This window comes from Anolis carolinensis, chromosome 4 (genome assembly GCF_035594765.1).
Source record: "Anolis carolinensis isolate JA03-04 chromosome 4, rAnoCar3.1.pri, whole genome shotgun sequence".
Classification (NCBI taxonomy): domain Eukaryota; kingdom Metazoa; phylum Chordata; class Lepidosauria; order Squamata; family Dactyloidae; genus Anolis; species Anolis carolinensis.
This window is the reverse complement of record NC_085844.1, coordinates 2,546,121-2,573,355: the sequence shown is the minus strand read 5'-3', so window position 1 is coordinate 2,573,355 and position 27,235 is coordinate 2,546,121. Positions and strand designations below refer to the sequence as shown.

The following is a 27,235-nucleotide window of genomic DNA, read 5'->3' as shown; positions in this document are numbered from 1 at the left end:
TTCTGAGGACCAAGACCTGCTGGAGGTCCCCAGTTTTAAGACCTTGCGTCTAACTGCAACTAGACGCAGAGCCTTTTCAGTAGTGGCACCATCTCTGTGGAACACCTTGCCACCTGAAGTTCGTGCCTTGCGGGACTTGTTGGCCTTCCGCAGGGCATGTAAGACACACCTGTTTCGACAGGCTTTTGAGTTCTGTTGTTGATGTTTTAAAAGGTGCTTTAGGATGTTTTTAAGATGTTTTTAAAGACGTTTTTAAGATGTTTTTTAAATTGTTGATTTTAGCTGGTTCTTGTAAGCCGCTCCGAGCCCTAGGGGAGTGGCGGCATATAAGTTTGAAAAATAAATAAATAAATCTCCCTTCAACTGTGGTGCCCAGAATTGGACACAGTATTCCAGGTGTGGTCTGACCAAGGCAGAATAGAGCGGGAGCATAATATATTGTATGTATATACAGCTGCTCTGAGTCCTCTTCGGGGTGAGAAGGGCAGGATATAAATGTAATGAATAAATGTAGTAAATGAATAAATAAACAATTTTAGACTTAGGCTCGCCCAAAGTCTAAAACAGGGGTCCCCAAACTAAGGCCCGGGGGCCGGATGCGGCCCTCCAAGTTCCTTTACCTGGCCCCTGTCCTAAACTTTAGACTTAGGGTTGACCTAAGTCTACCTGGTCTTTGGAGGTCTCTTTGCTTACCTATGGCCTTATGAAATTGTCTAGATGGTCTTTGAGGGTCTCTTTGCTTAGCTACGGCTTTACAAGACCATCTAGATGGCTTTTTGAGGTCACTTTCCTTACCTATGGTCCTATGAGACCGTCTAGATAGCCTTTGAGGGTCCCTTAACTTACCTATGGTTTTATGAGATTGTCTAGATGGTCTTTGAGGTCCCTTTCCTTATCTATGGTCTTCTGAAACCATCTAGATGGTCTTTGGAGGTCTCTTTGCTTACCTATGGTCTTATGAGATTATCTAGATCAGAGGTCCATGGGCCGGATACGGCCCTCCAAGGTCATTGACCTGGACTCTGTCCTAAACTTTAGACTTAGGGTTGACCTAAGTCTGAAATGACTTGAAGGCACACAAAAACAATCCTAATTTTTTACTATTTCATCCTAGTCCGGCCCCCCAACAGTCTGTGGGACAGTGAATCGGCCCTCCACTTAAAAAGTTTGAGGATCCCTGGTCTAAAATGACTTGAAGGCACACAACAACAATCCTTGACTACCTCATTGGCCAGAAGCAGGCCCACACTTCTGTGAGGTTTATGTTGGTTACAATTGTTTTCATTTTTAAATATTGTATTGTTCTTTCATTGTTGTTGTTCTTTTGCACTACAAATAAGACATGTGCAGTGTGCACTGGAATTTGTTTTTTCAAATAATAATTCGGCCCCTTCGTAGTCTGAAGGATTGTGGACCGGCCCTCTGCTTTAAAAGTTTGAGGACCCCTGGCCTATAGCTTGAGCCGCCCCTGCCTTGGCTTCCCAGCATTGCCTCCCTCTCTGCCCTGTGCTGCCACTTGGAGCCCAACCCAATGCTGGCTCCATCTCATCGTCAGTTTTGCTTTCCTTCTGCAGGATGTTCTCCATCTGGACCAGTCTCCTGGTCTTGGTTCTGCTGTTTGGACATGGAGAGGGACAGAGCTGCCGGCCGGGGATCCAAGGCGTTGGTAAGAAATGGAAAAAGAAAGGATGGGAAATTGAAAGTGGGGGGGGGGGGGCGCATTTCCATGGGTTTTGCTACCCCCTTAATCCAGGGAAACATCTCCCAGGGTTTTCTCATTCCTCTGCCCGGACTGGTTCCCCCAAGCCAGATATTTATGCATCTCAGCAACCTCAGCTTGTGGTCAAGATACCTGAAGTTATTTATTTATGTATTTATTTACAGTATTTATATTCCACCCTGCTTTCTCACCCCAAAGGAGACTCAGGGCGGATCACAATCTATATATATAAAAGAGTGATGGAATCGCGGCACCGAGCAAAGCAACTAAACTACGGGGGCCCCAACCTCGACATTGGACAACACAACCCATCATCCACGCCTTAAGGTTGAAATAACACAAAATCACTTCACGCACCTCCACATGGAGAGAACCCAGAAGGCCCCATCGGGAGCCATGCCCGGGAGGGAAAAGAGAAGCCCTGTCACGACCCAGGCAGCAGAGCACCAATAACCATACACAGAGGCCAGAATCTATCTAATATCTTTATTAAGGAAATATGTAAAGTCAATAAAAATAAATGTAGAATATAGTTCAGAAGAAGACCTTTCAGGAAAGGTCAAGTATAGTCCAGAAAAACAATGTCCAATATGAAATATTAAGGTCCAAAGTTGTAATCCAATAACCGAAACACTCACTTTGCCAGGCAAAGTGAGGGGAGATGACAAGGTCCTTTAATCCATGAAACTTAAGCAAGGCTAGGAAGTAAACTTGATTCTTGGAACACAAGGCTTGATTCAAGGCAACAAGGAACGAGGAACAAAGACAGGATCCGTGGTAAATTCGTGGCGAGATCCAGAAAGCAAGACAAGGTCCGTGGAGCAAGGCAAGGTCCTGGGAAGCAAAAGCAAGGCTGGAAACGGGAACAAGAACTTGAACGCGGGAGCAGCGTAGTCCACACACAACCTACTCCTGGAGCTGACGAATTGACTCCGCAAGATTCCTACGTGGGCAAAACACCTAAGTAGGGTCTCGTTTTCCCGCCAGAGAACAATTCTCTGGGGAACCAGAACCGAAAGCCATTCTCTGTGTCCAGATGCATGACTCCCTAAAGATTCCCATGGGAAGCAGGCTTAATCAACCATTTGTTTGGCAGCGATTCTCAGGCTTCTGCGATTAGCCTGTTGAGCTCCTTTCTGTTGTTGATAATAATCACGGCGAGAGAAAGGGGGAGATTTCGGCTCAGGGCTTGTTTGGGAAACTTCTGGGAGGCAAATCTCCTGCAGGTGCAGGGGCTCCATCTCTGGCTGTGAAAGCTCCAATTCTGGCTGAAACGGTGGGAAACCTAAGTTTTCCTCTTCATCTGTCACAACAGCGCTAGGAACGGGACTACAAGGCCCATGAGTCATTACAAGCCCTCATGGCCGCCGGCAACAGGGAAGGCAGGCAATGGGAAAAAGCTGTCCCCTGGGTCCTAGCGCCTGCCCATCATCCAAACCATTTATCTCCACTCCAACCTTCTACAATATCCAACCCATTTTAATACTCTATATTTTAAATATATGCTATGAACCATGACAATCAACACAATCTCTCTCCTAATATTTTAACAAGCTTAAAATCACAACACCAAATAAAAAACAACACTCTTAAAACACGGGAATGCCAGACACTAAACAATCAGGGCCAGCGAACACCTCCCACGATCTGCCATGCAGGACACAATCCAAGCACTCCCAACAGATAGCCGCCCAGCCTCTCAATAATAATAATAACAACAACATCATACAATCCTAATGTTTGCAGAGGCTGACTATTTCTGTGGCCCTGACATGTCACATCTCTTTTTATGTTTGGAACCTTTAGAGTGTTTGCTTATCTTTTTCACATAGAAAGAAGATAGATCTATACTCAGAGAGGCCTGACTCTACTGTACATACTAAACATAAAGACAACCATACAACAGACATTCAATACCACCACTAACTCAAATTTCTCACCAACACCACCAGACAACGCCACAGCAACGCGTGGCCAGGCACAGCTAGTGTACATATATATGGCAAACATTCGATGCCATTAAACATACAACACATAGAAACACATAGAGGCAATTTAACATTTTCCAGCTTCCAGCTTCATGAAGGTTGCTCAATTTTGGCCACCGCTTCACCGTCCACTTGGGCACCAAGTCCTTGATGGTAATACTTCCTCATTCCTTTCCACACACTGCTGGAAGTTTTTATGGTGTCGTAAATTTAGTTAAATTAGCCTCCCACATAAAGCGTACCTAAATTTCCTACTAGACAAATGCAACTGTCTTTCAGGCTGCTTAGGTAAACAGCAAGCTAGGCTATTAATGGTTGGGGGCTTGTTTTCTGTCTGGATTTTCCCTGTTTTCAGAGTTTAGTTCATTTTCAATGGGAAGCCAGGGAAGTGTGGTTTATACACCTGTGGAATCATGTCCAGTGTGGGAGAAAGAACTCTTGTCTGTTGAAGGCAAGAATTAGTTACCTTGATTAGTATTTAATGGCCTTGTAGCTTCAAAGCCTGGGGGAATCCTTTGTTGGGAAGTGTTAGCTAGCTCTGATTGTTTCGTAGAGGGTGGGATTGGGGGGTTTGCGCCATTTTGCGGTGACAATAGTGAGTGCCAGGATTTGAGAGGAGGAAGAAGGAGTGCAGGTACGAAGGAGGAGTGCGGGAGTGGTGTGTGAGAGCGGGCTACCTCGGGAGGCATGTTTGTTAAATTTTGGGGCTTTAATGACCTTTTTTCTCTGTGTGTATGATTTTTTTTCTTTGTGGTGGTCAGTCATTGGATAGTCAGGCATTTTGTTGCCAAATTTGGTGTGATTTGGACCAGTGGTTTTGTTGTTTACTCGGTCCCACAAGTGGACATTACAATATATATTTGCCCGGCCACGTTTTGCTGTGGCTTATGGGAATCATTTGTTGACCAGGTGGAATAGCAGTGAATAGCCTTGCAGTCTCAAAGCCTGGCCATTTTCTGGAGTAGCTGGAGTAGCACCCTCAATCAAAGAGCCGCTGTGAAGCCTGCTACTTCCTTTGTAGGGGAATCATTGAATTGCACTGAATAGCCTCGTGGCTTCAAAGCCTGGGGGTTTTTCACCTAGGGGAAATCTTGGTTGGCCAGGTTGAAAAGCACTGAATAGCCTTGCTGCTTGCAAGCCTGGCCGCGTTCTACCTTGCGGAATCCTTGGTTGGCCAGTTTTGAATAGCAATTAATAGTCTCGGTGTGGCAGGTATGAATGCTGTAATTAGCCATCTTGACTAGCATTTAATGGCCTTGCAGCTTCAAAGCCTGGCTGCATCCTGCCTGGGGGAATCCTTTGTTGGGAAGTGTTAGCTGGCCCTGATTGTTTCCTTTGTGGAATTCCCAATTTCCCTGCTTTCAGAGTGCTGCTCTTTATTTACTGTCCTGGTTTTAGAGATTATATTGTTCTGCATTATTATACCACAGTAATTATTTCATGTTATATTTATAATCTTATATTATCTGCTTAGAAGTGGATTATATGAGGCCCCTTCTACACAGCTGTATAAAATGCACACTGAAGTGGATTATATGGCAGTGTGGACTCAAGATAATCCAGTTCAAAGCAGATAATATAAGATTATAAATGGGTTATATAGCTGTGTGGAAGGGCCTTGAGTCTACACTGCCATATAATCCAGTTCAAATCAGATAATCTGTATTTTATAGGCAGTGTAGATCAGGCCTCAGTGCACTCTGCCTCTGCCCTGGGCGCCATCTTGGCTGAGGGAGTTGCTAGGATACGAAGGGGGCGGGGCCTAAAGGCAACAGGGGGGGCTAAAGGCAGTAGAGCCTACCTTTCTAACTGGCAGTTAGGGGGAGAAAGGCTCTTCCTCATCTGTAATTTGGACTATTTTTTAGGGTTTTTTATAGAAAGACATATGTAATAATAATAATAATAATAATAATAATAATAATAATAATAATAATAATAATAATTAAGGCCAAGATTGAAAAATCAGCTGATGACCCAAAATGCAGACTGTGCAAGGAAACCGACGAAACCATTGATCATATCCTCAGCTGCTGTAAGAAAATCGCACAGACAGACTACAAACAGAGGCACAACTATGTGGCCCAAATGATTCATTGGAACTTATGCCTCAAGTCCCACCTCCCAGCAGCAAAGAACTGGTGGGATCACAAACCTGCAAAAGTATTGGAAAATGAACATGCAAAGATACTGTGGGACTTCCGAATCCAGACTGACAAAGTTCTGGAACACAACACACCAGACATCACAGTTGTGGAAAAGAACAAGGTTTGGATCATTGATGTTGCCATCCCAGGTGACAGTCGCATAGATGAAAAACAACAGGAAAAACTCAGCCGCTATCAGGACCTCAAGATTGAACTTCAAAGACTCTGGCAGAAACCAGTACAGGTGGTCCCGGTGGTGATGGGCACACTGGGTGCTGTGCCAAAAGATCTCAGCCGGCATTTGGAAACAATAGACATTGACAAAATCACCATCTGCCTACTGCAAAAGGCCACCCTACTGGGATCTGCACGCATCATCAGAAAATACATCACACAGTCCTAGACACTTGGGAAGAGTTTGACTTGTGGTTTTGCGAAACGAAATCCAGCATATCTATCTTGTTTGCTGTGCCATACAACGTCGTTGTGTTGATAATAATAATAATAATAATAATAATAATAATTATTATTATTATTATTATTATTATTATTATTATTTTATTTTTTGTACCCTGCCACCATCTCCCCAGAGGGACTCGGGGCAGCTTACAAATATAAAACCAACATACAATAATATCAAATACAAAAACACACAAATAAATTTAAAAGGCATTAAAAAATCACAATCATTATAAAACACTTGAGAAACACAGCAATAAAAACATAAAATGAGCTGGGCAAAGTGCACTGAATGGAACTTGTAAACAAGAAGGAAGTTAAGGTGCTACAAGGTCATGGGAAGATGACTATTTTGGATGACTATGTCTTTTGTGGCCCAATTTGGTGTGATTGGGTTCAGTGGTTTTGTTGTTTACTCCATAGTAAAACGAACATTACATTTATATATACAGTAGAGTCTCACTTATCCAACACTCGCTTATCCAACGTTCTGGATTATCCAACACATTTTTGTAGTCAATGTTTTCAATACATCATGATATTTTGGTACTAAATTCGTAAATACAGTAATTACTACATAGCATTACTGCGTATTGAACTACTTTTTCTTTCAAATTTGTTGTATAACATGATGTTTTGATGCTTAATTTGTAAAATCATAACCTAATTTGATGTTTAATAGGTTTTTCCTTAATCCTTCCTTATTATCCAACATATTCGCTTATCCAACGTTCTGCTGGCCCGTTTATGTTGGATAAGTGAGACTCTACTGTATATATAGATATAGATATATAGTAGATGAGTGGGGAATGCAATGTATTATGGCAAGGTGGCTAGTGATCTCTCCTCGCCTTCCTGTCTTCCCGTCCTCGTGTCCCTCCAAAGTCTCTTATGTGATTCTGTGAGTGGGGAATGCAGTGTATTCTGACCTTGAGACCCTACAATGTGGCCAGTGATCCCTCCTCGCCTTCCTGTCTTCCCGTCCTCGTGTCCCTCCAAAGTCTCTTATGTGATTCTGTGAGTGGGGAATGCAGCGTATTCTGACCTTGAGACCCTACAATGTGGCCAGTGATCCCTCCTTGCCTTCCTGTCTTCCCATCCTCGTGTCCCTCCAAAGTCTCTTTTGTGAGTCTGTGAGTGGGGAATGCAGTGTATTCTGACCTTGAGACCCTACAATGTGGCCAGTGATCTCTCCTCGCCTTCCTGTCTTCCCGTCCTCGTGTCCCTCCAAAGTCTCTTATGTGATTCTGTGAGTGGGGAATGCAGTGTATTCTGACCTTGAGACCCTACAATGTGGCCAGTGATCCCTCCTCGCCTTCCTGTCTTCCCGTCCTCGTGTCCCTCCAAAGTCTCTTATCTGATTCTGTGAGTGGGGAATGCAGTGTATTCTGACCTTGAGACCCTACAATGTGGCCAGTGATCCCTCCTTGCCTTCCTGTCTTCCCGTCCTCGTGTCCCTCCAAAGTCTCTTATCTGATTCTGTGAGTGGGGAATGCAGTGTATTCTGACCTTGAGACCCTACAATGTGGCCAGTGATCCCTCCTCGCCTTCCTGTCTTCCCGTCCTCGTGTCCCTCCAAAGTCTCTTATCTGATTCTGTGAGTGGGGAATGCAGTGTATTCTGACCTTGAGACCCTACAATGTGGCCAGTGATCCCTCCTCGCCTTCCTGTCTTCCCGTCCTCGTGTCCCTCCAAAGTCTCTTATGTGATTCTGTGAGTGGGGAATGCAGTGTATTCTGACCTTGAGACCCTACAATGTGGCCAGTGATCCCTCCTCGCCTTCCTGTCTTCCCGTCCTCGTGTCCCTCCAAAGTCTCTTTTGTGCTTCTGTGAGTGGGGAATGCAGTGTATTCTGACCTTGAGACCCTACAATGTGGCCAATGATCCCTCCTCGCCTTCCTGTCTTCCCGTCCTCGTGTCCCTCCAAAGTCTCTTATCTGATTCTGTGAGTGGGGAATGCAGTGTATTCTGACCTTGAGATCCTACAATGTGGCCAGTGATCCCTCCTCGCCTTCCTGTCTTCCCGTCCTCGTGTCCCTCCAAAGTCTCTTTTGTGCTTCTGTGAGTGGGGAATGCAGTGTATTCTGACATTGAGACCTTACAATGTGGCCAGTGATCCCTCCTCGCCTTCCTGTCTTCCCGTCCTCGTGTCCCTCCAAAGTCTCTTATGTGATTCTGTGAGTGGGGAATGCAGTGTATTCTGACCTTGAGACCCTACAATGTGGCCAGTGATCCCTCCTCGCCTTCCTGTCTTCCCGTCCTCGTGTCCCTCCAAAGTCTCTTATGTGATTCTGTGAGTGGGGAATGCAGTGTATTCTGACCTTGAGACCCTACAATGTGGCCAGTGATCCCTCCTCGCCTTCCTGTCTTCCCGTCCTCGTGTCCCTCCAAAGTCTCTTATGTGATTCTGTGAGTGGGGAATGCAGTGTATTCTGACCTTGAGACCCTACAATGTGGCCAGTGATCCCTCCTCGCCTTCCTGTCTTCCCGTCCTCGTGTCCCTCCAAAGTCTCTTATGTGATTCTGTGAGTGGGGAATGCAGTGTATTCTGACCTTGAGACCTTACAATGTGGCCAGTGATCCCTCCTCGCCTTCCTGTCTTCCCGTCCTCGTGTCCCTCCAAAGTCTCTTTTGTGATTCTGTGAGTGGGGAATGCAGTGTATTCTGACCTTGAGACCCTACAATGTGGCCAGTGATCCCTCCTCGCCTTCCTGTCTTCCCGTCCTCGTGTCCCTCCAAAGTCTCTTTTGTGATTCTGTGAGTGGGGAATGCAGTGTATTCTGACCTTGAGACCCTACAATGTGGCCAGTGATCCCTCCTCGCCTTCCTGTCTTCCCGTCCTCGTGTCCCTCCAAAGTCTCTTTTGTGATTCTGTGAGTGGGGAATGCAGTGTATTCTGACCTTGAGACCCTACAATGTGGCCAGTGATCCCTCCTCGCCTTCCTGTCTTCCCGTCCTCGTGTCCCTCCAAAGTCTCTTATGTGATTCTGTGAGTGGGGAATGCAGTGTATTCTGACCTTGAGACCCTACAATGTGGCCAGTGATCCCTCCTCGCCTTCCTGTCTTCCCGTCCTCGTGTCCCTCCAAAGTCTCTTATGTGATTCTGTGAGTGGGGAATGCAGTGTATTCTGACCTTGAGACCCTACAATGTGGCCAGTGATCCCTCCTCGCCTTCCTGTCTTCCCGTCCTCGTGTCCCTCCAAAGTCTCTTTTGTGATTCTGTGAGTGGGGAATGCAGTGTATTCTGACCTTGAGACCCTACAACGTGGCCAGTGATCCCTCCTCGCCTTCCTGTCTTCCCGTTCTCGTGTCCCTCCAAAGTCTCTTTTGTGATTCTGTGAGTGGGGAATGCAGTGTATTCTGACCTTGAGACCCTACAATGTGGCCAGTGATCCCTCCTCGCCTTCCTGTCTTCCCGTCCTCGTGTCCCTCCAAAGTCTCTTTTGTGATTCTGTGAGTGGGGAATGCAGTGTATTCTGACCTTGAGACCCTACAATGTGGCCAGTGATCCCTCCTCGCCTTCCTGTCTTCCCGTCCTCGTGTCCCTCCAAAGTCTCTTATGTGATTCTGTGAGTGGGGAATGCAGTGTATTCTGACCTTGAGACCCTACAATGTGGCCAGTGATCCCTCCTCGCCTTCCTGTCTTCCCGTCCTCGTGTCCCTCCAAAGTCTCTTATGTGATTCTGTGAGTGGGGAATGCAGTGTATTCTGACCTTGAGACCCTACAATGTGGCCAGTGATCCCTCCTCGCCTTCCTGTCTTCCCGTCCTCGTGTCCCTCCAAAGTCTCTTATGTGATTCTGTGAGTGGGGAATGCAGTGTATTCTGACCTTGAGACCCTACAACGTGGCCAGTGATCCCTCCTCGCCTTCCTGTCTTCCCGTCCTCGTGTCCCTCCAAAGTCTCTTATGTGATTCTGTGAGTGGGGAATGCAGTGTATTCTGACCTTGAGACCCTACAATGTGGCCAATGATCCCTCCTCGCCTTCCTGTCTTCCCGTCCTCGTGTCCCTCCAAAGTCTCTTATGTGATTCTGTGAGTGGGGAATGCTGTGTATTCTGACCTTGAGACCTTACAATGTGGCCAGTGATCCCTCCTCGCCTTCCTGTCTTCCCGTCCTCGTGTCCCTCCAAAGTCTCTTATGTGATTCTGTGAGTGGGGAATGCAGTGTATTCTGACCTTGAGACCCTACAATGTGGCCAATGATCCCTCCTCGCCTTCCTGTCTTCCCGTCCTCGTGTCCCTCCAAAGTCTCTTATGTGATTCTGTGAGTGGGGAATGCAGTGTATTCTGACCTTGAGACCCTACAACGTGGCCAGTGATCCCTCCTCGCCTTCCTGTCTTCCCGTCCTCGTGTCCCTCCAAAGTCTCTTATGTGATTCTGTGAGTGGGGAATGCAGTGTATTCTGACCTTGAGACCCTACAATGTGGCCAATGATCCCTCCTCGCCTTCCTGTCTTCCCGTCCTCGTGTCCCTCCAAAGTCTCTTATGTGATTCTGTGAGTGGGGAATGCAGTGTATTCTGACCTTGAGACCTTACAATGTGGCCAGTGATCCCTCCTCGCCTTCCTGTCTTCCCGTCCTCGTGTCCCTCCAAAGTCTATTATGTGATTCTGTGAGTGGGGAATGCAGTGTATTCTGACCTTGAGACCCTACAATGTGGCCAATGATCCCTCCTCGCCTTCCTGTCTTCCCGTCCTCGTGTCCCTCCAAAGTCTCTTATGTGATTCTGTGAGTGGGGAATGCAGTGTATTCTGACCTTGAGACCTTACAATGTGGCCAGTGATCCCTCCTCGCCTTCCTGTCTTCCCGTCCTCGTGTCCCTCCAAAGTCTCTTATGTGATTCTGTGAGTGGGGAATGCAGTGTATTCTGACCTTGAGACCCTACAATGTGGCCAATGATCCCTCCTCGCCTTCCTGTCTTCCCGTCCTCGTGTCCCTCCAAAGTCTCTTATGTGATTCTGTGAGTGGGGAATGCAGTGTATTCTGACCTTGAGACCCTACAACGTGGCCAGTGATCCCTCCTCGCCTTCCTGTCTTCCCGTCCTCGTGTCCCTCCAAAGTCTCTTATGTGATTCTGTGAGTGGGGAATGCAGTGTATTCTGACCTTGAGACCCTACAATGTGGCCAATGATCCCTCCTCGCCTTCCTGTCTTCCCGTCCTCGTGTCCCTCCAAAGTCTCTTATGTGATTCTGTGAGTGGGGAATGCAGTGTATTCTGACCTTGAGACCTTACAATGTGGCCAGTGATCCCTCCTCGCCTTCCTGTCTTCCCGTCCTCGTGTCCCTCCAAAGTTTCTTATGTGATTCTGTGAGTGGGGAATGCAGTGTATTCTGACCTTGAGACCCTACAATGTGGCCAATGATCCCTCCTCGCCTTCCTGTCTTCCCGTCCTCGTGTCCCTCCAAAGTCTCTTATGTGATTCTGTGAGTGGGGAATGCAGTGTATTCTGACCTTGAGACCCTACAATGTGGCCAGTGATCCCTCCTCGCCTTCCTGTCTTCCCGTCCTCGTGTCCCTCCAAAGTCTCTTATGTGATTCTGTGAGTGGGGAATGCAGTGTATTCTGACCTTGAGACCCTACAATGTGGCCAGTGATCCCTCCTCGCCTTCCTGTCTTCCCGTCCTCGTGTCCCTCCAAAGTCTCTTATGTGATTCTGTGAGTGGGGAATGCAGTGTATTCTGACCTTGAGACCCTACAACGTGGCCAGTGATCCCTCCTCGCCTTCCTGTCTTCCCGTCCTCGTGTCCCTCCAAAGTCTCTTATGTGATTCTGTGAGTGGGGAATGCAGTGTATTCTGACCTTGAGACCCTACAATGTGGCCAATGATCCCTCCTCGCCTTCCTGTCTTCCCGTCCTCGTGTCCCTCCAAAGTCTCTTATGTGATTCTGTGAGTGGGGAATGCAGTGTATTCTGACCTTGAGACCTTACAATGTGGCCAGTGATCCCTCCTCGCCTTCCTGTCTTCCCGTCCTCGTGTCCCTCCAAAGTCTCTTATGTGATTCTGTGAGTGGGGAATGCAGTGTATTCTGACCTTGAGACCCTACAATGTGGCCAGTGATCCCTCCTCGCCTTCCTGTCTTCCCGTCCTCGTGTCCCTCCAAAGTCTCTTATGTGATTCTGTGAGTGGGGAATGCAGTGTATTCTGACCTTGAGACCCTACAATGTGGCCAGTGATCCCTCCTCGCCTTCCTGTCTTCCCGTCCTCGTGTCCCTCCAAAGTCTCTTTTGTGATTCTGTGAGTGGGGAATGCAGTGTATTCTGACCTTGAGACCCTACAACGTGGCCAGTGATCCCTCCTCGCCTTCCTGTCTTCCCGTCCTCGTGTCCCTCCAAAGTCTCTTATGTGATTCTGTGAGTGGGGAATGCAGTGTATTCTGACCTTGAGACCCTACAATGTGGCCAATGATCCCTCCTCGCCTTCCTGTCTTCCCGTCCTCGTGTCCCTCCAAAGTCTCTTATGTGATTCTGTGAGTGGGGAATGCAGTGTATTCTGACCTTGAGACCTTACAATGTGGCCAGTGATCCCTCCTCGCCTTCCTGTCTTCCCGTCCTCGTGTCCCTCCAAAGTTTCTTATGTGATTCTGTGAGTGGGGAATGCAGTGTATTCTGACCTTGAGACCCTACAATGTGGCCAATGATCCCTCCTCGCCTTCCTGTCTTCCCGTCCTCGTGTCCCTCCAAAGTCTCTTATGTGATTCTGTGAGTGGGGAATGCAGTGTATTCTGACCTTGAGACCCTACAATGTGGCCAGTGATCCCTCCTCGCCTTCCTGTCTTCCCGTCCTCGTGTCCCTCCAAAGTCTCTTATGTGATTCTGTGAGTGGGGAATGCAGTGTATTCTGACCTTGAGACCCTACAATGTGGCCAGTGATCCCTCCTCGCCTTCCTGTCTTCCCGTCCTCGTGTCCCTCCAAAGTCTCTTATGTGATTCTGTGAGTGGGGAATGCAGTGTATTCTGACCTTGAGACCCTACAACGTGGCCAGTGATCCCTCCTCGCCTTCCTGTCTTCCCGTCCTCGTGTCCCTCCAAAGTCTCTTATGTGATTCTGTGAGTGGGGAATGCAGTGTATTCTGACCTTGAGACCCTACAATGTGGCCAATGATCCCTCCTCGCCTTCCTGTCTTCCCGTCCTCGTGTCCCTCCAAAGTCTCTTATGTGATTCTGTGAGTGGGGAATGCAGTGTATTCTGACCTTGAGACCTTACAATGTGGCCAGTGATCCCTCCTCGCCTTCCTGTCTTCCCGTCCTCGTGTCCCTCCAAAGTCTCTTATGTGATTCTGTGAGTGGGGAATGCAGTGTATTCTGACCTTGAGACCCTACAATGTGGCCAGTGATCCCTCCTCGCCTTCCTGTCTTCCCGTCCTCGTGTCCCTCCAAAGTCTCTTTTGTGATTCTGTGAGTGGGGAATGCAGTGTATTCTGACCTTGAGACCCTACAATGTGGCCAGTGATCCCTCCTCGCCTTCCTGTCTTCCCGTCCTCGTGTCCCTCCAAAGTCTCTTATGTGATTCTGTGAGTGGGGAATGCAGTGTATTCTGACCTTAAGACCTTACAATGTGGCCAGTGATCCCTCCTCGCCTTCCTGTCTTCCCGTCCTCGTGTCCCTCCAAAGTCTCTTATGTGATTCTGTGAGTGGGGAATGCAGTGTATTCTGACCTTGAGACCCTACAATGTGGCCAGTGATCCCTCCTCGCCTTCCTGTCTTCCCGTCCTCGTGTCCCTCCAAAGTCTCTTATGTGATTCTGTGAGTGGGGAATGCAGTGTATTCTGACCTTGAGACCCTACAATGTGGCCAGTGATCCCTCCTCGCCTTCCTGTCTTCCCGTCCTCGTGTCCCTCCAAAGTCTCTTTTGTGATTCTGTGAGTGGGGAATGCAGTGTATTCTGACCTTGAGACCCTACAATGTGGCCAGTGATCCCTCCTCGCCTTCCTGTCTTCCCGTCCTCGTGTCCCTCCAAAGTCTCTTATGTGATTCTGTGAGTGGGGAATGCAGTGTATTCTGACCTTGAGACCCTACAATGTGGCCAGTGATCCCTCCTCGCCTTCCTGTCTTCCCGTCCTCGTGTCCCTCCAAAGTCTCTTATGTGATTCTGTGAGTGGGGAATGCAGTGTATTCTGACCTTGAGACCTTACAATGTGGCCAGTGATCCCTCCTCGCCTTCCTGTCTTCCCGTCCTCGTGTCCCTCCAAAGTCTCTTATGTGATTCTGTGAGTGGGGAATGCAGTGTATTCTGACCTTGAGACCCTACAATGTGGCCAGTGATCCCTCCTCGCCTTCCTGTCTTCCCGTCCTCGTGTCCCTCCAAAGTCTCTTATGTGATTCTGTGAGTGGGGAATGCAGTGTATTCTGACCTTGAGACCCTACAATGTGGCCAGTGATCCCTCCTCGCCTTCCTGTCTTCCCGTCCTCGTGTCCCTCCAAAGTCTCTTTTGTGATTCTGTGAGTGGGGAATGCAGTGTATTCTGACCTTGAGACCCTACAATGTGGCCAGTGATCCCTCCTCGCCTTCCTGTCTTCCCGTCCTCGTGTCCCTCCAAAGTCTCTTATGTGATTCTGTGAGTGGGGAATGCAGTGTATTCTGACCTTGAGACCCTACAATGTGGCCAGTGATCCCTCCTCGCCTTCCTGTCTTCCCGTCCTCGTGTCCCTCCAAAGTCTCTTATGTGATTCTGTGAGTGGGGAATGCAGTGTATTCTGACCTTGAGACCCTACAATGTGGCCAGTGATCCCTCCTCGCCTTCCTGTCTTCCCGTCCTCGTGTCCCTCCAAAGTCTCTTATGTGATTCTGTGAGTGGGGAATGCAGTGTATTCTGACCTTGAGACCCTACAATGTGGCCAGTGATCTCTCCTCGCCTTCCTGTCTTCCCGTCCTCGTGTCCCTCCAAAGTCTCTTATGTGATTCTGTGAGTGGGGAATGCAGTGTATTCTGACCTTGAGACCCTACAATGTGGCCAGTGATCCCTCCTCGCCTTCCTGTCTTCCCGTCCTCGTGTCCCTCCAAAGTCTCTTATCTGATTCTGTGAGTGGGGAATGCAGTGTATTCTGACCTTGAGACCCTACAATGTGGCCAGTGATCCCTCCTCGCCTTCCTGTCTTCCCGTCCTCGTGTCCCTCCAAAGTCTCTTATGTGATTCTGTGGGTGGGGAATGCAGTGTATTCTGACCTTGAGACCCTACAATGTGGCCAGTGATCCCTCCTCGCCTTCCTGTCTTCCCGTCCTCATGTCCCTCCAAAGTCTCTTATCTGATTCTGTGAGTGGGGAATGCAGTGTATTCTGACCTTGAGATCCTACAATGTGGCCAGTGATCCCTCCTCGCCTTCCTGTCTTCCCGTCCTCGTGTCCCTCCAGTTCCCAACGTGGCCAAAGGATGCTCTGCTTTCCAGTCCTCCACATACCAGCACTACTCCACATCTCTGGTAGCCGGGAAGGCTGTGGATGGGATCTGCAGTGGAAATCTGCCTAAAGACCTCTCCTGCTCCCACACGAACGCGGACTCGGAGCCCTGGTGGTACGTGGATCTGGGGAAGAATTATACTGTCTTCTCCGTCCTCCTGAAAAACCGTCAGGACTGCTGTCCAGAGAGGATCGACAAAGCCGAGGTCCGCGTGGGAAACTCCAAGGATGCAAACATCAAATTCAACCCCCTGTGAGTCTCATTTTTAATAATAATAATAATAATATAATAATAATAACTTTATTTTTATACCCCGCCCCATCTCCCCGGAGGGACTCGGAGCAGCTTACATGGGGCCTTGCCCGACACAAGCAGCAATAAAACATTGAACAAATATCCCAACAATAAAACATCAGCATCAATAAAACAGTCATAAAAATCAACATACAGCATAAAATGTTAAAAACGGGAGACTAAAACACGGATCTGGGCCAAAGTGCAGAATACAGTAGAGTCTCACTTATCCAACATAAACGCGCCGGCAGAATGTTGGATAAGCGAATATGTTGGATAATAAGGAGAGATTAAGGAAAAGCCTATTAAACATCAAATTAGGTTATGATTTTACAAATGAAGCACCAAAACATCACGTTAGACAACATATTTGGCAGAAAAAGTAGTTCAATACTCAGTAATGCTATGTAGTAATTACTGTATTTATGAAGTTAGCACCAAAATATCATGATATATTGAAAACATTGACTACAAAAATGCGTTGGATAATCCAGAACGTTGGATAAGCGAGTGTTGGATAAGTGAGACTCTACTGTATTTCAAAATGGGAGAGGTAGTTTCACAGCTAAAGTAGTCAATAAAGTGCAAGGTAAAAATGGCAAAAAATGGCACCGACTGGTGCCTTATGTGCACAGAATTTGAAACAATTTTATTTATTTATTTACAGTATTTATATTCCGCCTTTCTTTCTCACCCCGAAGGGGACTCAGGGCGGATTACAATGAACACATATATGGCAAACATTCAATGCCAACAGACAAACAACATTCAGTTTTAGACAGACACAGAGGCATTTTTAACATCTTTCCAGCTTCACGATTCCGGCCACAGGGGGAGCTGTTGCTTCACCGTCCACTGGTGGCTGTTCTTCCTTATTCTTTTCCTCGTGAGCAGTTTTATGGTGTTGTAGATTAGTTAAATTAGCCTCCCGCATAAAGCGTACCTAAATTTTCCCTACTTGACAGATGCAACTGTCTTTCGGGGCTGCTAGGTCAACAGCAAGCCGGGGCTATTTTTTTTTTAATGGTCGGAGGCTTAACCCGATCCAGGCTTCGAACTCATGACCTCTCGGTCAGTAGTGATTTATAGCAGCTGGTTACTAGCCAGCTGCGCCACAGCCCGGCCCCAAATGACACTATGTAACATGATTTTTGTTCCTGGGTTACAAATGTCATTTTTAACTGGTTCTGTCATGAAAGCATGGGAAAGGTTTTCTAAACTGCAACAACTTTGTTTCTGTGGGAGGGACATCATCCTGCAGTCGCCCTTTTTGCAATGAATATCTCATCATGTAGTCTCAAGCAACTCAACCTAACTTATTGCAGCCACAAAAACTAAGTTTATGGAATAGTACGACTACTTTTAAAGGAAGGATCACACAATTCAACAGGGAATAACACTTTCAAACCAGGAACAGAACATTTTTCAAATTTTTGTGATGTAGCGTTATCATATATTTCTTTGAAAAACTTGTTAAACCACTAGGCACATTGGGCTGTCCGGTCACATCCTTCAAAAAAAAAAAATCACCGCAGACACATTGGCTATGTAGTGACTGGGCCCATAACCTGTCAGCAAAGGTAAAAACCTTAAGTTGCAGAGTATCAAAAGAAAAATATAATAAGGCTGCAGCTGAAAACAAAGCCCCAAAGTAATGTGGTCAAATAAGAAGCTACATTGTAGCATAAAGTCATCTTACTTTATTGCTGTAACAGAAGCATCAATTTAATGATATAATGATATATAATAATATTATACTATGCTAATATTATAATACATTGTATATACATGTAATATTAATAATAATATTATGATGTAATACAATGTAATAATAATTATAATTGACTATTATAATTGTATATTTATATTACATGCAATATTACTAATAATATTGCGATATAGTTGTATAATATAATATATTGTATGTATATATACTTGTAAACCGCCCTGAGTCCCCTTCGGAGTGAGAAGGGCGGGATATAAATGTCGCAAATAAATAAATAATAAATAAATAAATAATACTTTCAACAATCCTGCAGTCGCCCTTTTTGCAATGAATAGCTCATCATGTAGTCTCAAGCAACTCAACCTAACTTATTGCAGCCACAAAAACTAAGTTTATAATAATAATAATAATAATAATAATAATAATAATAATAATTTTATTTGTATCCCGCCTCCATCTCCCCCGAAGGGGACTCGGGGCGGCTTACAGCAAAATCAAAATACAAACAATGATAAAATATAAAACATCAGGACAAAAACAAAAACCAATAAAAAATATACACAATAAGTTAAAAAACACAACGCAGAATTAAAACATCAGGTTAAAAACAATGAGGTTGCAATAGTGGATAAGCAAAGTGTACGGTGCACATTATGGGTAACAAATTCATAAATAGATAAAGTGCATTAGAATCATTTAAGGTCACATTAGGTACGGCAGGGAGGAGTCCTGAGTAATATCAATCAAGTTTATGGAGTAGTACAACTACTTTTAAAGGAAGGATCACACAATTCAACAGGGAATAACACTTGCAAACCAGGAACAGAACATTTTTCAAATTTTTGTGATGTAGCGTTATCATACATTTCTTTGAAAAACTTGTTAAACCGCTAGGCACATTGGGCTGTCCGGCCATGTTCTGGCAGCATTCTCTCCTGACATTTCACCTGCATCTGTGGCTAAATGGTATCTTCAGAGATTCGTTGGCAGTGAAGCAAGTGGGGTGTATATAATATACCCGTGGAATAATGTCCAGGGTGGGAGGAAGAACCCTTGTCTGTTTGAAGCAAGTGTGAGTGTTGCACTTCGCAAGCTGGAATAGCCTTGAGAAACCATCTACAGACCCACAAAGGAAATTCCACTCATGCAGCTTCATGGCCACTCAATGCTATTCAAGCTTGCAAAGTGCAACAAGCGCAACAAGGGTTCTATCTCCTATCCTGGACATTGTTCCATAGACATGTATTTGCACTCCACTTGCTCACCTCCAACAGACTATGTTTGTGTATCACAACTTTAGAAAAGCACTAATAAAGACATTTTAAAAAAGTTTTCATGGCTGGAGTCACTAGGGTGCTGTGAGTTTTTCGGACTGGACAGCCAATGTGTTCCAGCAGGATTTGCTCCTGACGTTTCGCCTGCATCTGTGGCTGGATGGCACCTTCAGAGGTCTATGTGTTGTCGAAGGCTTTCATGGTTGGGATCACAGGGTTGCTGTGTGTTTTCCGGGCTGTCTGGCCATGTTCCAGAAGTATTCTCTTCCGATGTTTTGCCCACATCTATGGCAGGCATCCTCAGAAGATATGAGGATCTCTGAGGATTACATTATCTGTAATCTGAGTCTACATTGTACACATTGAGTGGGGTTAAACTGCATTCTGGGACTGTGTTGTATGGCAGTGTAGATGGAACCTCAGGCCCATATAAAATCCAGATTATTTATTTATTTATTTACAGCCTTTATATTCCGCCCTTCTTTCTCACCCCAAAGGGGACTCAGGGCGGATCACATTACACATATAAGGCAAACATTCAATGCCTTTTAACATAGAACAAGGACAAGAAAAGCATAGGCTCCGAGCTGGCCTCGAACTCATGACCTCTTGGTCAGAGTGATTTGTTGCAGCTGGCTGCAGCTGGCTGGCTGCTCACCAGCCTGCGCCACAGGCCGGGCCTGCTTTGAACTGAATTATATGGCAATGTAGACTGATATGATCCTCCAACAATGGCAGAGCTTGGAGGCGCGGAGACATCCTCCAACCAAGCACCTTTTGGTCTTTGAGCCCGTGCTCCTGTCCAGAACTGTCATGGGCAAGTTGATGGGTCTCTTCATGTTATTTCAGCCTGGTTCCCACCCCACTAACTCCCATTTTTCCCCTTTCCTCTCTTTGCAGCTGTGGGACCATCCAGACCAGTGGCCCGGACTCCACCAGCACCATCCAGTGCAACGGGCTCGTGGGGCAGTACGTGAGCGTCAACTTGCCTCGGAGTGACTACCTGACGCTGTGCGAAGTGGAGGTCTATGCCTTGAAAGTGGAGTCCGTGTGCCCCTGACCGTCACCCTGGCACTTGCGGGGCTCAGACAAGGGTGGTGGGAGCGGGCGAACGAGGCCTTGCCAATAAATATCCTTCCCGGAATAAGAGTCCTTTCATGTGTTTCCGTGCAGGCTTCCTGGAAGGAGGGCTGTTGGGCTAAGATCCAGGTCCAACGATTTTTTGCAAATTATGTCACCAAAAGCAGCTCGTTCTTATTCAAAGAAGGGAAACTGAATAAACTGTAACTTAAGAATCTTGGCTTGAAAGAATAACCAAAGATACCAGATCTGTGTCGCACCTGTAAACCGTCCTTAAAATATGGAGGGAAAATATGTCTGGAGGGAGTATATATATATCAGGAGGATTTGGAGGATAAGGAAGGATAACAGAACTGAGGAATTTATATGAGTAAATATGGTAACTTATATAAGAAGGTACGGTAACTGCCACCAACGTGAGGTAATGTCTTTTAACATAAATGGTAAATGGTAAATGGTAATGGCTTTTCCCCAGGCGCAGAGTGAGGCAAGGAGACTGATCTTTATGAACAACAACGAAGTTCAAGTTTATTTGTACATAAGCTTGTGGTTGCAATATATAAACGTTTCAGGATCTTGAGTTACAGTGCAGTCTTATTTGTATGAATACTTCTTAAACAACTTCTCTTCAAAGAACAGTGATCTAACTATCACTTTAACAATCAAGCCGTGGATTGATTTTCTTTTCTTTCTTTTTTTTAAACCGACTCCCTCTAGACTAAACTCCCGGTCAGCTTATATCCTCAGCCTTTCCCTGAATGACAATAAGCTGCCGTCTGCTTGTGTGAACAAGCCTCAATTTCCCAGCTTTTCTAAGCTGTCAAAGAGCAACCTCTCTTCAGCTGATTCAAACAGCCCCTAACTTCCTCAAAAGTCAAACAGCAACTACTTCCTTTTAAAAGGGTTTAAGCTTTAACTGCCAACTAAGCCATGCCCCCTTCTCCTCCAAAGAGAGGCTATGTTGCTATGGCAACCTGTTGTATACTGTTTCCAGCTGGCTTCTATGCGAGGCCTGCCTTCGTTAATATATAACTCCTTCTTTTTTTTTTTAACAAACAAATAAAATCAAATTAATAATTTCTGTTAACTCATAACATCCTCACACACCTCAGGTTATTATTATTTATTATTTACAGTATTTATATTCTGCCCTTCTTTCTCACCCCGAAGGGGACTCAGGGTGGATCACATTATACACACATAGGGCAAACATTCAATGCCCATGTACACATAGAACCAAGACGGAGACAGACACAGAGGCAATTTAACCTTCTCCTGAGGGGATGTTCGATTCTGGCCACAGGGGGAGCAGCTGTTTCATCATCCACTCTGACGGCACTTCCTCATTCCAAGTCATAAATTAGTTAAACTTGCCTCCCCACTTTTTTATAAGTGGTACCTTATTTCCTACTTGATAGATGCAACTATCTTTCGGGTTGCTAGGTTAGCAACGAGCAGGGGCTATTTTTTATTTTTAATTGATGGGTGCTCACCCTGCCACGGGCTGGCCTCGAACTCATGACCTCATGGTCAGAGTGATTTATTGCAGCAGGCTGCTCAACAGCCTGCGCCACAGCCCGGCCCCACCTTAGCTTCACCTTGCTAAATTCACCAGGCTGCACACAGATTAAAGTCTTTTGTAGTTTATTAGGAAATAGGAAATAAATAGTTCTTAAAAAGCAAAAGTAAAGTTCCAAAAGATTGTTGCAAAACCAAGGCTATAAAGAATAATCCAAGAAATCCTTAGGCATAAAACAAGGTTCCATTAATGCATGACAGAGTCCCATGAACGTGAATACACAAAGTTGCAGGATAATCCAGGAAAGCAAGAGCTACTTCTTGCCTCAAATGAGACGTTGCTTTTGACAAAGATTTCTCTCTCAGTGCACCCTTTTAATATTCTCTGCATAGCATGAACACATTTCTTTGGCCTCTGACCTCTTTCTCTTTCTTGTTTGCTATTCTAACACTCCTGCACCAAAATTCCAAACGGCCACCTCGATCCAGAGATGCTGTTTCGTCAAGGCCAGAGAGCTCTTTAGCAGCAGCCTCTGTCTGCATGCTAACTGGGAGCTATCCTCCCTTTGCACCTGGCTAGCTTCGGTATCAACTCCAGTATCATCGACACCATTCCCTGCCGTGGGAATGCCTCCCTGCTCCTCATCTCTCACAGCAGGGACACTCTGAACCTAAATCCCATAATTCCCATCAGAATAATCTTGAACCTGAATCCCATCGTCTTGAACATCAGGAACCTAAATCCCACAATCCCCATGAGAGTCACTCTGAGACTCCAGCTGAGTCACAACAAACAATGACACATCCCCTTCCCAGGAAATCAGATCAGTGATCCCATCAAAACTCTCAGATTGCTGCATATCGAACAATGGACTGGCGCTGGGTAGCCAGAGACTCTCAGGAGACTTGCATATTCAAATGTCATATCCATAACCAGGACAGGACCGGAGGGCTAACAAAGCAATTGTCCTGATCCACTTGACAAATACGGCCCAAAAGGGGCCACTCACTAATCCCATCATCCATCCAAAACCCTATTGTTGTATCCAAGTGTTGTATCCTTCCTCACCATTAGCTTGTCAGGGGTTAATCGCCACCCTGACTTATTTATGAGTCAGGTGTCTCACCATCTTCTCACCCATCAGACCACTTAGGCATCCGGTGAAAGTGGCACCGACAAAATGACACTTCAGTCGTAAATTATCTGCTGATCCCAGTGGTTCAATACTTTATTTACAAGCTATATACAACTCTAAACACCACCACTGTCAGGACTCATGTTCCCCGGCAAAAGCAAAGCATGGTGCGTCCTCTCAGCAAGCTGGGTCTGTTATCAGTGCAAGCAGGCACCTCCCAACATTCCACAGTCCATGACGAATGTTCCATCCATGCAGTTGAAACAGAAGTCTTGACCCATTGGCCCTGCAGGCAATCAATCAGGGCTGGCATTTAATTAACTCCTGTGCTGCTGGAAAGCTCGCCGGAACACATAGACACAATCCAACAGCAACAATTTGATTTAACATTTCACACTCTAACAACAAAAAACATCGACATAGCTGAGCAGCAGAAACATGGCTAAGGCGCTCAAGCCCCCATTGAGAGGTCAGGAAACTCCCTGACCAATCACAGTGAAGCTGGCTATGGGGGTGGGCATGGGAAGTTAAAAACTGGGAAAACTGTATCTAAGCCGTACTCTGGTATAGCTTGGTATTCTAGTCCAGCTGTAATAGAATAAAAACTTCAGTGGTCTTCCTTCAACCTTGTGAGACTTTATTTGGGAAAAAGGGAAATTTTTATTGGCTTCAATAGCTCACCAGGCATATGCAGATCCTCAGGATGACCCCTGGCAAGGGCAGCCATCTCTGGCTTTGCCACATTCTGACTTCCGCCAGTCCCTGCTTGCTGCAGGAACCCCAAATTCTTTCTCTGCAACACTATGAACCAACCTGGACACAGTATATTATCTGAGAACACACAATGCTGGACCAGTCCAACAACCACCATGTCAGACGACACAGAGAAGTCACTGAAATCCACAAGAAGAACGTGGACAACTTCAACAGAAAGGAGGAAACCATGAAAACGAACAAAATCTGGCTCCCAGTATTAAAAAAAACTTTAACATCAGGACAGTAGTTAAAGAACAACACTCTGAAAACAGAGGGATGAATCAATCAGGGCCAGCTAACACCTCCCAACATGAATCAATCAGTGCCATCTAATGCCTCCCAACAAAGGATTCCCCAGGCAGGAAGCAGCCATTAAATGCCAATCAAGGTACTTAATTACAACATTCACACTGGCTTCCAACAGACAAGAGTTCTTCCTCCCACCCTCGACCTTCCACAAATATATGACTGTGAGCCGCCCTGAGTCCCTTCGGGTGAGAAGGGCGGGATGGAAATGATGGAAATAAATAAACAAACAACAACAAAACTTCATTTGTATACCACTCTATCTCCCCGGAAGGGACTCAGGCCGGTTTCCAACACAGAAAGGATTCAATATCAATCCAAAGGAACACACAACAACGACATAGTAAAAAACATAAGCATAACTCATTAAAATTAAAACCAGTTCAAACCATTCCATTGGATGTATTCAGTTACCAATGGTCAGAATACCAGGGTGGGCCTAGACCAGGGGTCCTCAAACTAAGGCCTGTGGGCCATATGTGGCCCTCCAAGGTCATTTCCCTGGCCCCTGTCCGAAACTTTAGACTTAGGGTTGACCTAAACCTGAAACGACTTGAAGGCACATAACAACAACAATCCTAATTTTGGAGTATTTCATCATAGTCTGGCTCCCCAACAGTCTGGACAGTAAATAAAGAACAACAGGGGAATTCCAGGGGAATTCCAGACATGAATCAATCAGGGCCAGCTAACGCCTCCCAACAAAGGATTCCCCCAGGCAGGAAGAAGGCATTAAATGCCAACCAAGGTGCTTAATTACAACCTATAAAGACCTATAAATAAAAGGCTCAACCACTTTGAAATCCCATGAGGAAATTAAACAAAGATTTACAAATATTTCTCGGCTTCACTATCTGCAGATTAAAGAATTTTATAACGAAGATAGAACAACTGGTTTCAATCAGTCTGAACAATTCTGGGATAAAATTTTAGAAAGCGAAAACAAGACAATGACAAAAGTTTATAATAGAAGGGGAAACAGTAAAAAAAAACTGCATGATTAAATGGGCAGAAAATTTGAGAAGAACAATAACTCTCTCAGAGGAATTACGAAATCCCTTAAGGGACATCATTAACAGCTCCTTGGAACAAGGAATCTTCCCAGAGTGTCTTAAAGAAGCAGTGGTTCACCCTCTTCTGAAAAAACCAAGTCTAGACGCCGCCATACCTAGTAACTACCGCCCAGTTTCAAACCTTCCGTTTTTGAGCAAGGTGGTTGAACGGAGAGTGGCGGGACAGCGACAGCCATTCTTAGGTGAGACTGCGGGCTTAGACCCCTGTCAATCAGGCTTTCGTTCAGGTCATGGGACAGAGACTGTCTTGGTAGCTATTACAGCTTGGGTTTTAATAATGCTGTACTTACTTGGTTTTATCTTGTTTTTAATTATGTTGGTGCTAATCCATGACATATGTAGTATTTGAAGGGCATATCCTGACATTGATAGTTGCAGCATTTTAATGTTTTAATCTATATATATAAAAGAGTGATGGCATCAGGGCAGCGGACAAAACAACAAAACTACAGGCCCCCCAACCTCGAAATTTGACAATACAACCCATCATCCACGGCTCTAGGTTGATACAACAAAAAGAAAAGAAAAATAAAGTCCTAATTACAGGGAGAGGAATAATTGTTTTTATCCAATTGCTGCCAGTTTGAAGGCTAAGCTCCGCCCACTTGGTCTCCTAGCAACCTACTCAGCCCAGGGGACAGGCACAGTTAGGCCTCACTTAGGCCTCTTCCACAGATTATCAGATTTTAACTGGATTATATGGCAGTGTAGACTCAAGGCCCTTCCACACAGCTATATAACCCATTTAGAATCTTATATTATCTGCTTTGAACTGGATTATCTTGACTCCACACTGCCATATAATCCACTTCAGTGTGCATACTAAACATAAAGACAACCATACAACAGGCATTCAATACCACCACAACCTCAACAATTCCTCACCAACACCACCAGACAACGCCACAGCAACGCGTGGCCGGGCACAGCTAGTGATTTATATAGGGTTTTAATGGCATGTTTTATATTGTATTTGATGATCTGGCTTTTGTGTATTTGTTCGTTCGTCTTGCACGCGAAAGACCTATGGTCTAAGCATTAAATAAATTTGGAATTTGGATTTGGATTTGGTAGCTATTACTGACGAAATTCGTCGTCAGTTAGACCGGGGCGGATCAGCGCTATTGGTACTCTTGGACCTTACAGCTGCATTCGACACCGTGGACCAGGGGTCCCCAAACTAAGGCCCGGGGGCCGGATGCGGCCCTCCGAGGTCATTTACCTGGCCCCCACCCTCAGTTTTATAATATAATATATTGTATATACATATAATATTGATAATAATATTATAATGTAATACAATATAACACTAATAATAATATCATATAATAATATTAATTATATATTCTATATCTATATATAAAAGAGTGTTGGAATCCTGGCGACCGACAAAACAACAAAACTAAACACCCCACAACCTTGAAAATTGACAGCACAACCCCTCATCCACGCCTCTAGGTTGATACAACAAAAAGAAAAGAAAAATAAAGTCCTAATTGGAGGGAGAGCAATAATTGTTTTTATCCAATTGCTGCCAGTTAGAAGGCTAAGCTCTGCCCACTTGGTCTCCTAGCAACCCACTCAGCCCAGGGGACAGGCAAAGTTAGGCCTCACTTAGGCCTCTTCCACACTGCCTATAAAATACAGACTCCACCAGACAACGCCACGGCAACGCGTGGCTGGGCACAGCTAGTTACATATAATATTACTAATAATATTACAGTATAGTGGTATAGTTCAATATAGTAATATATAATGCTAATATTGTGCTATGCTAATAATATAATATATTGTATGTACATATAATTTGTAAGCCACTCTGAGTCCCCTTTGGGGTGAGAAGGGTGTGATACAAATGTAGTAAATAAATGCAGTAAATAAATAATAAATAAATTTTAGACTTAGGCTCACCCAAAGTCTGAAATGACTTGAAGGCACACAACAAGAACAACAACAACAACAACCCTAATTAACTTGACTATCTCATTGGCCAGAAGCAGGAGCACAATTCCCATTGAAATCCTGATAAATGTATGTTGGTTAAAATTGTTTTTATTTTTAAATATTGTATTGTTCTTTCATTGTTCTTCTTGTTGTTTTTGCACTACAAATAAGACATGTGCAGTGTGCATCGGAATTTGTTTGTATTTTTTTTCAAATGATAATCCGGCCCTCAACAGTCTGAAGGATTGTGGACCGGCCCTCGGCTTAAAAAGTTTGGGGACCCCTGCCGTGGACCATGACTTGCTGATCCATCGATTGGCTATGTCTGGTGTACAAGGTTTAGCTCTCAAATGGTTCAATTCGTTTCTCCGGGACCGGAGACAGAGGGTGGAGTGGCCAGGCCAAAGCTCTGAGAGCTCC

The 27,235-nt window shown here is 45.5% G+C and overlaps 1 protein-coding gene across 1 annotated transcript in view; it reads left to right on the top strand.

Moving 5' to 3' along the window:
* The first annotated feature begins 736 nt into the window (after positions 1 to 736).
* The window catches only part of LOC100552249 (uncharacterized), a 45,278-nt gene continuing 18,779 nt past the window's right edge, over positions 737 to 27,235 (top strand). Inside the window, exons 1-3 of the mRNA XM_062979323.1 lie at positions 737 to 1,666; positions 15,663 to 15,960; positions 19,903 to 20,060. Of these exons, the coding sequence (XP_062835393.1) occupies positions 1,576 to 1,666; positions 15,663 to 15,960; positions 19,903 to 20,060 (547 nt within the window). The 5' untranslated portion in view covers positions 737 to 1,575. The remainder of the gene's footprint in view (positions 1,667 to 15,662; positions 15,961 to 19,902; positions 20,061 to 27,235) is intronic.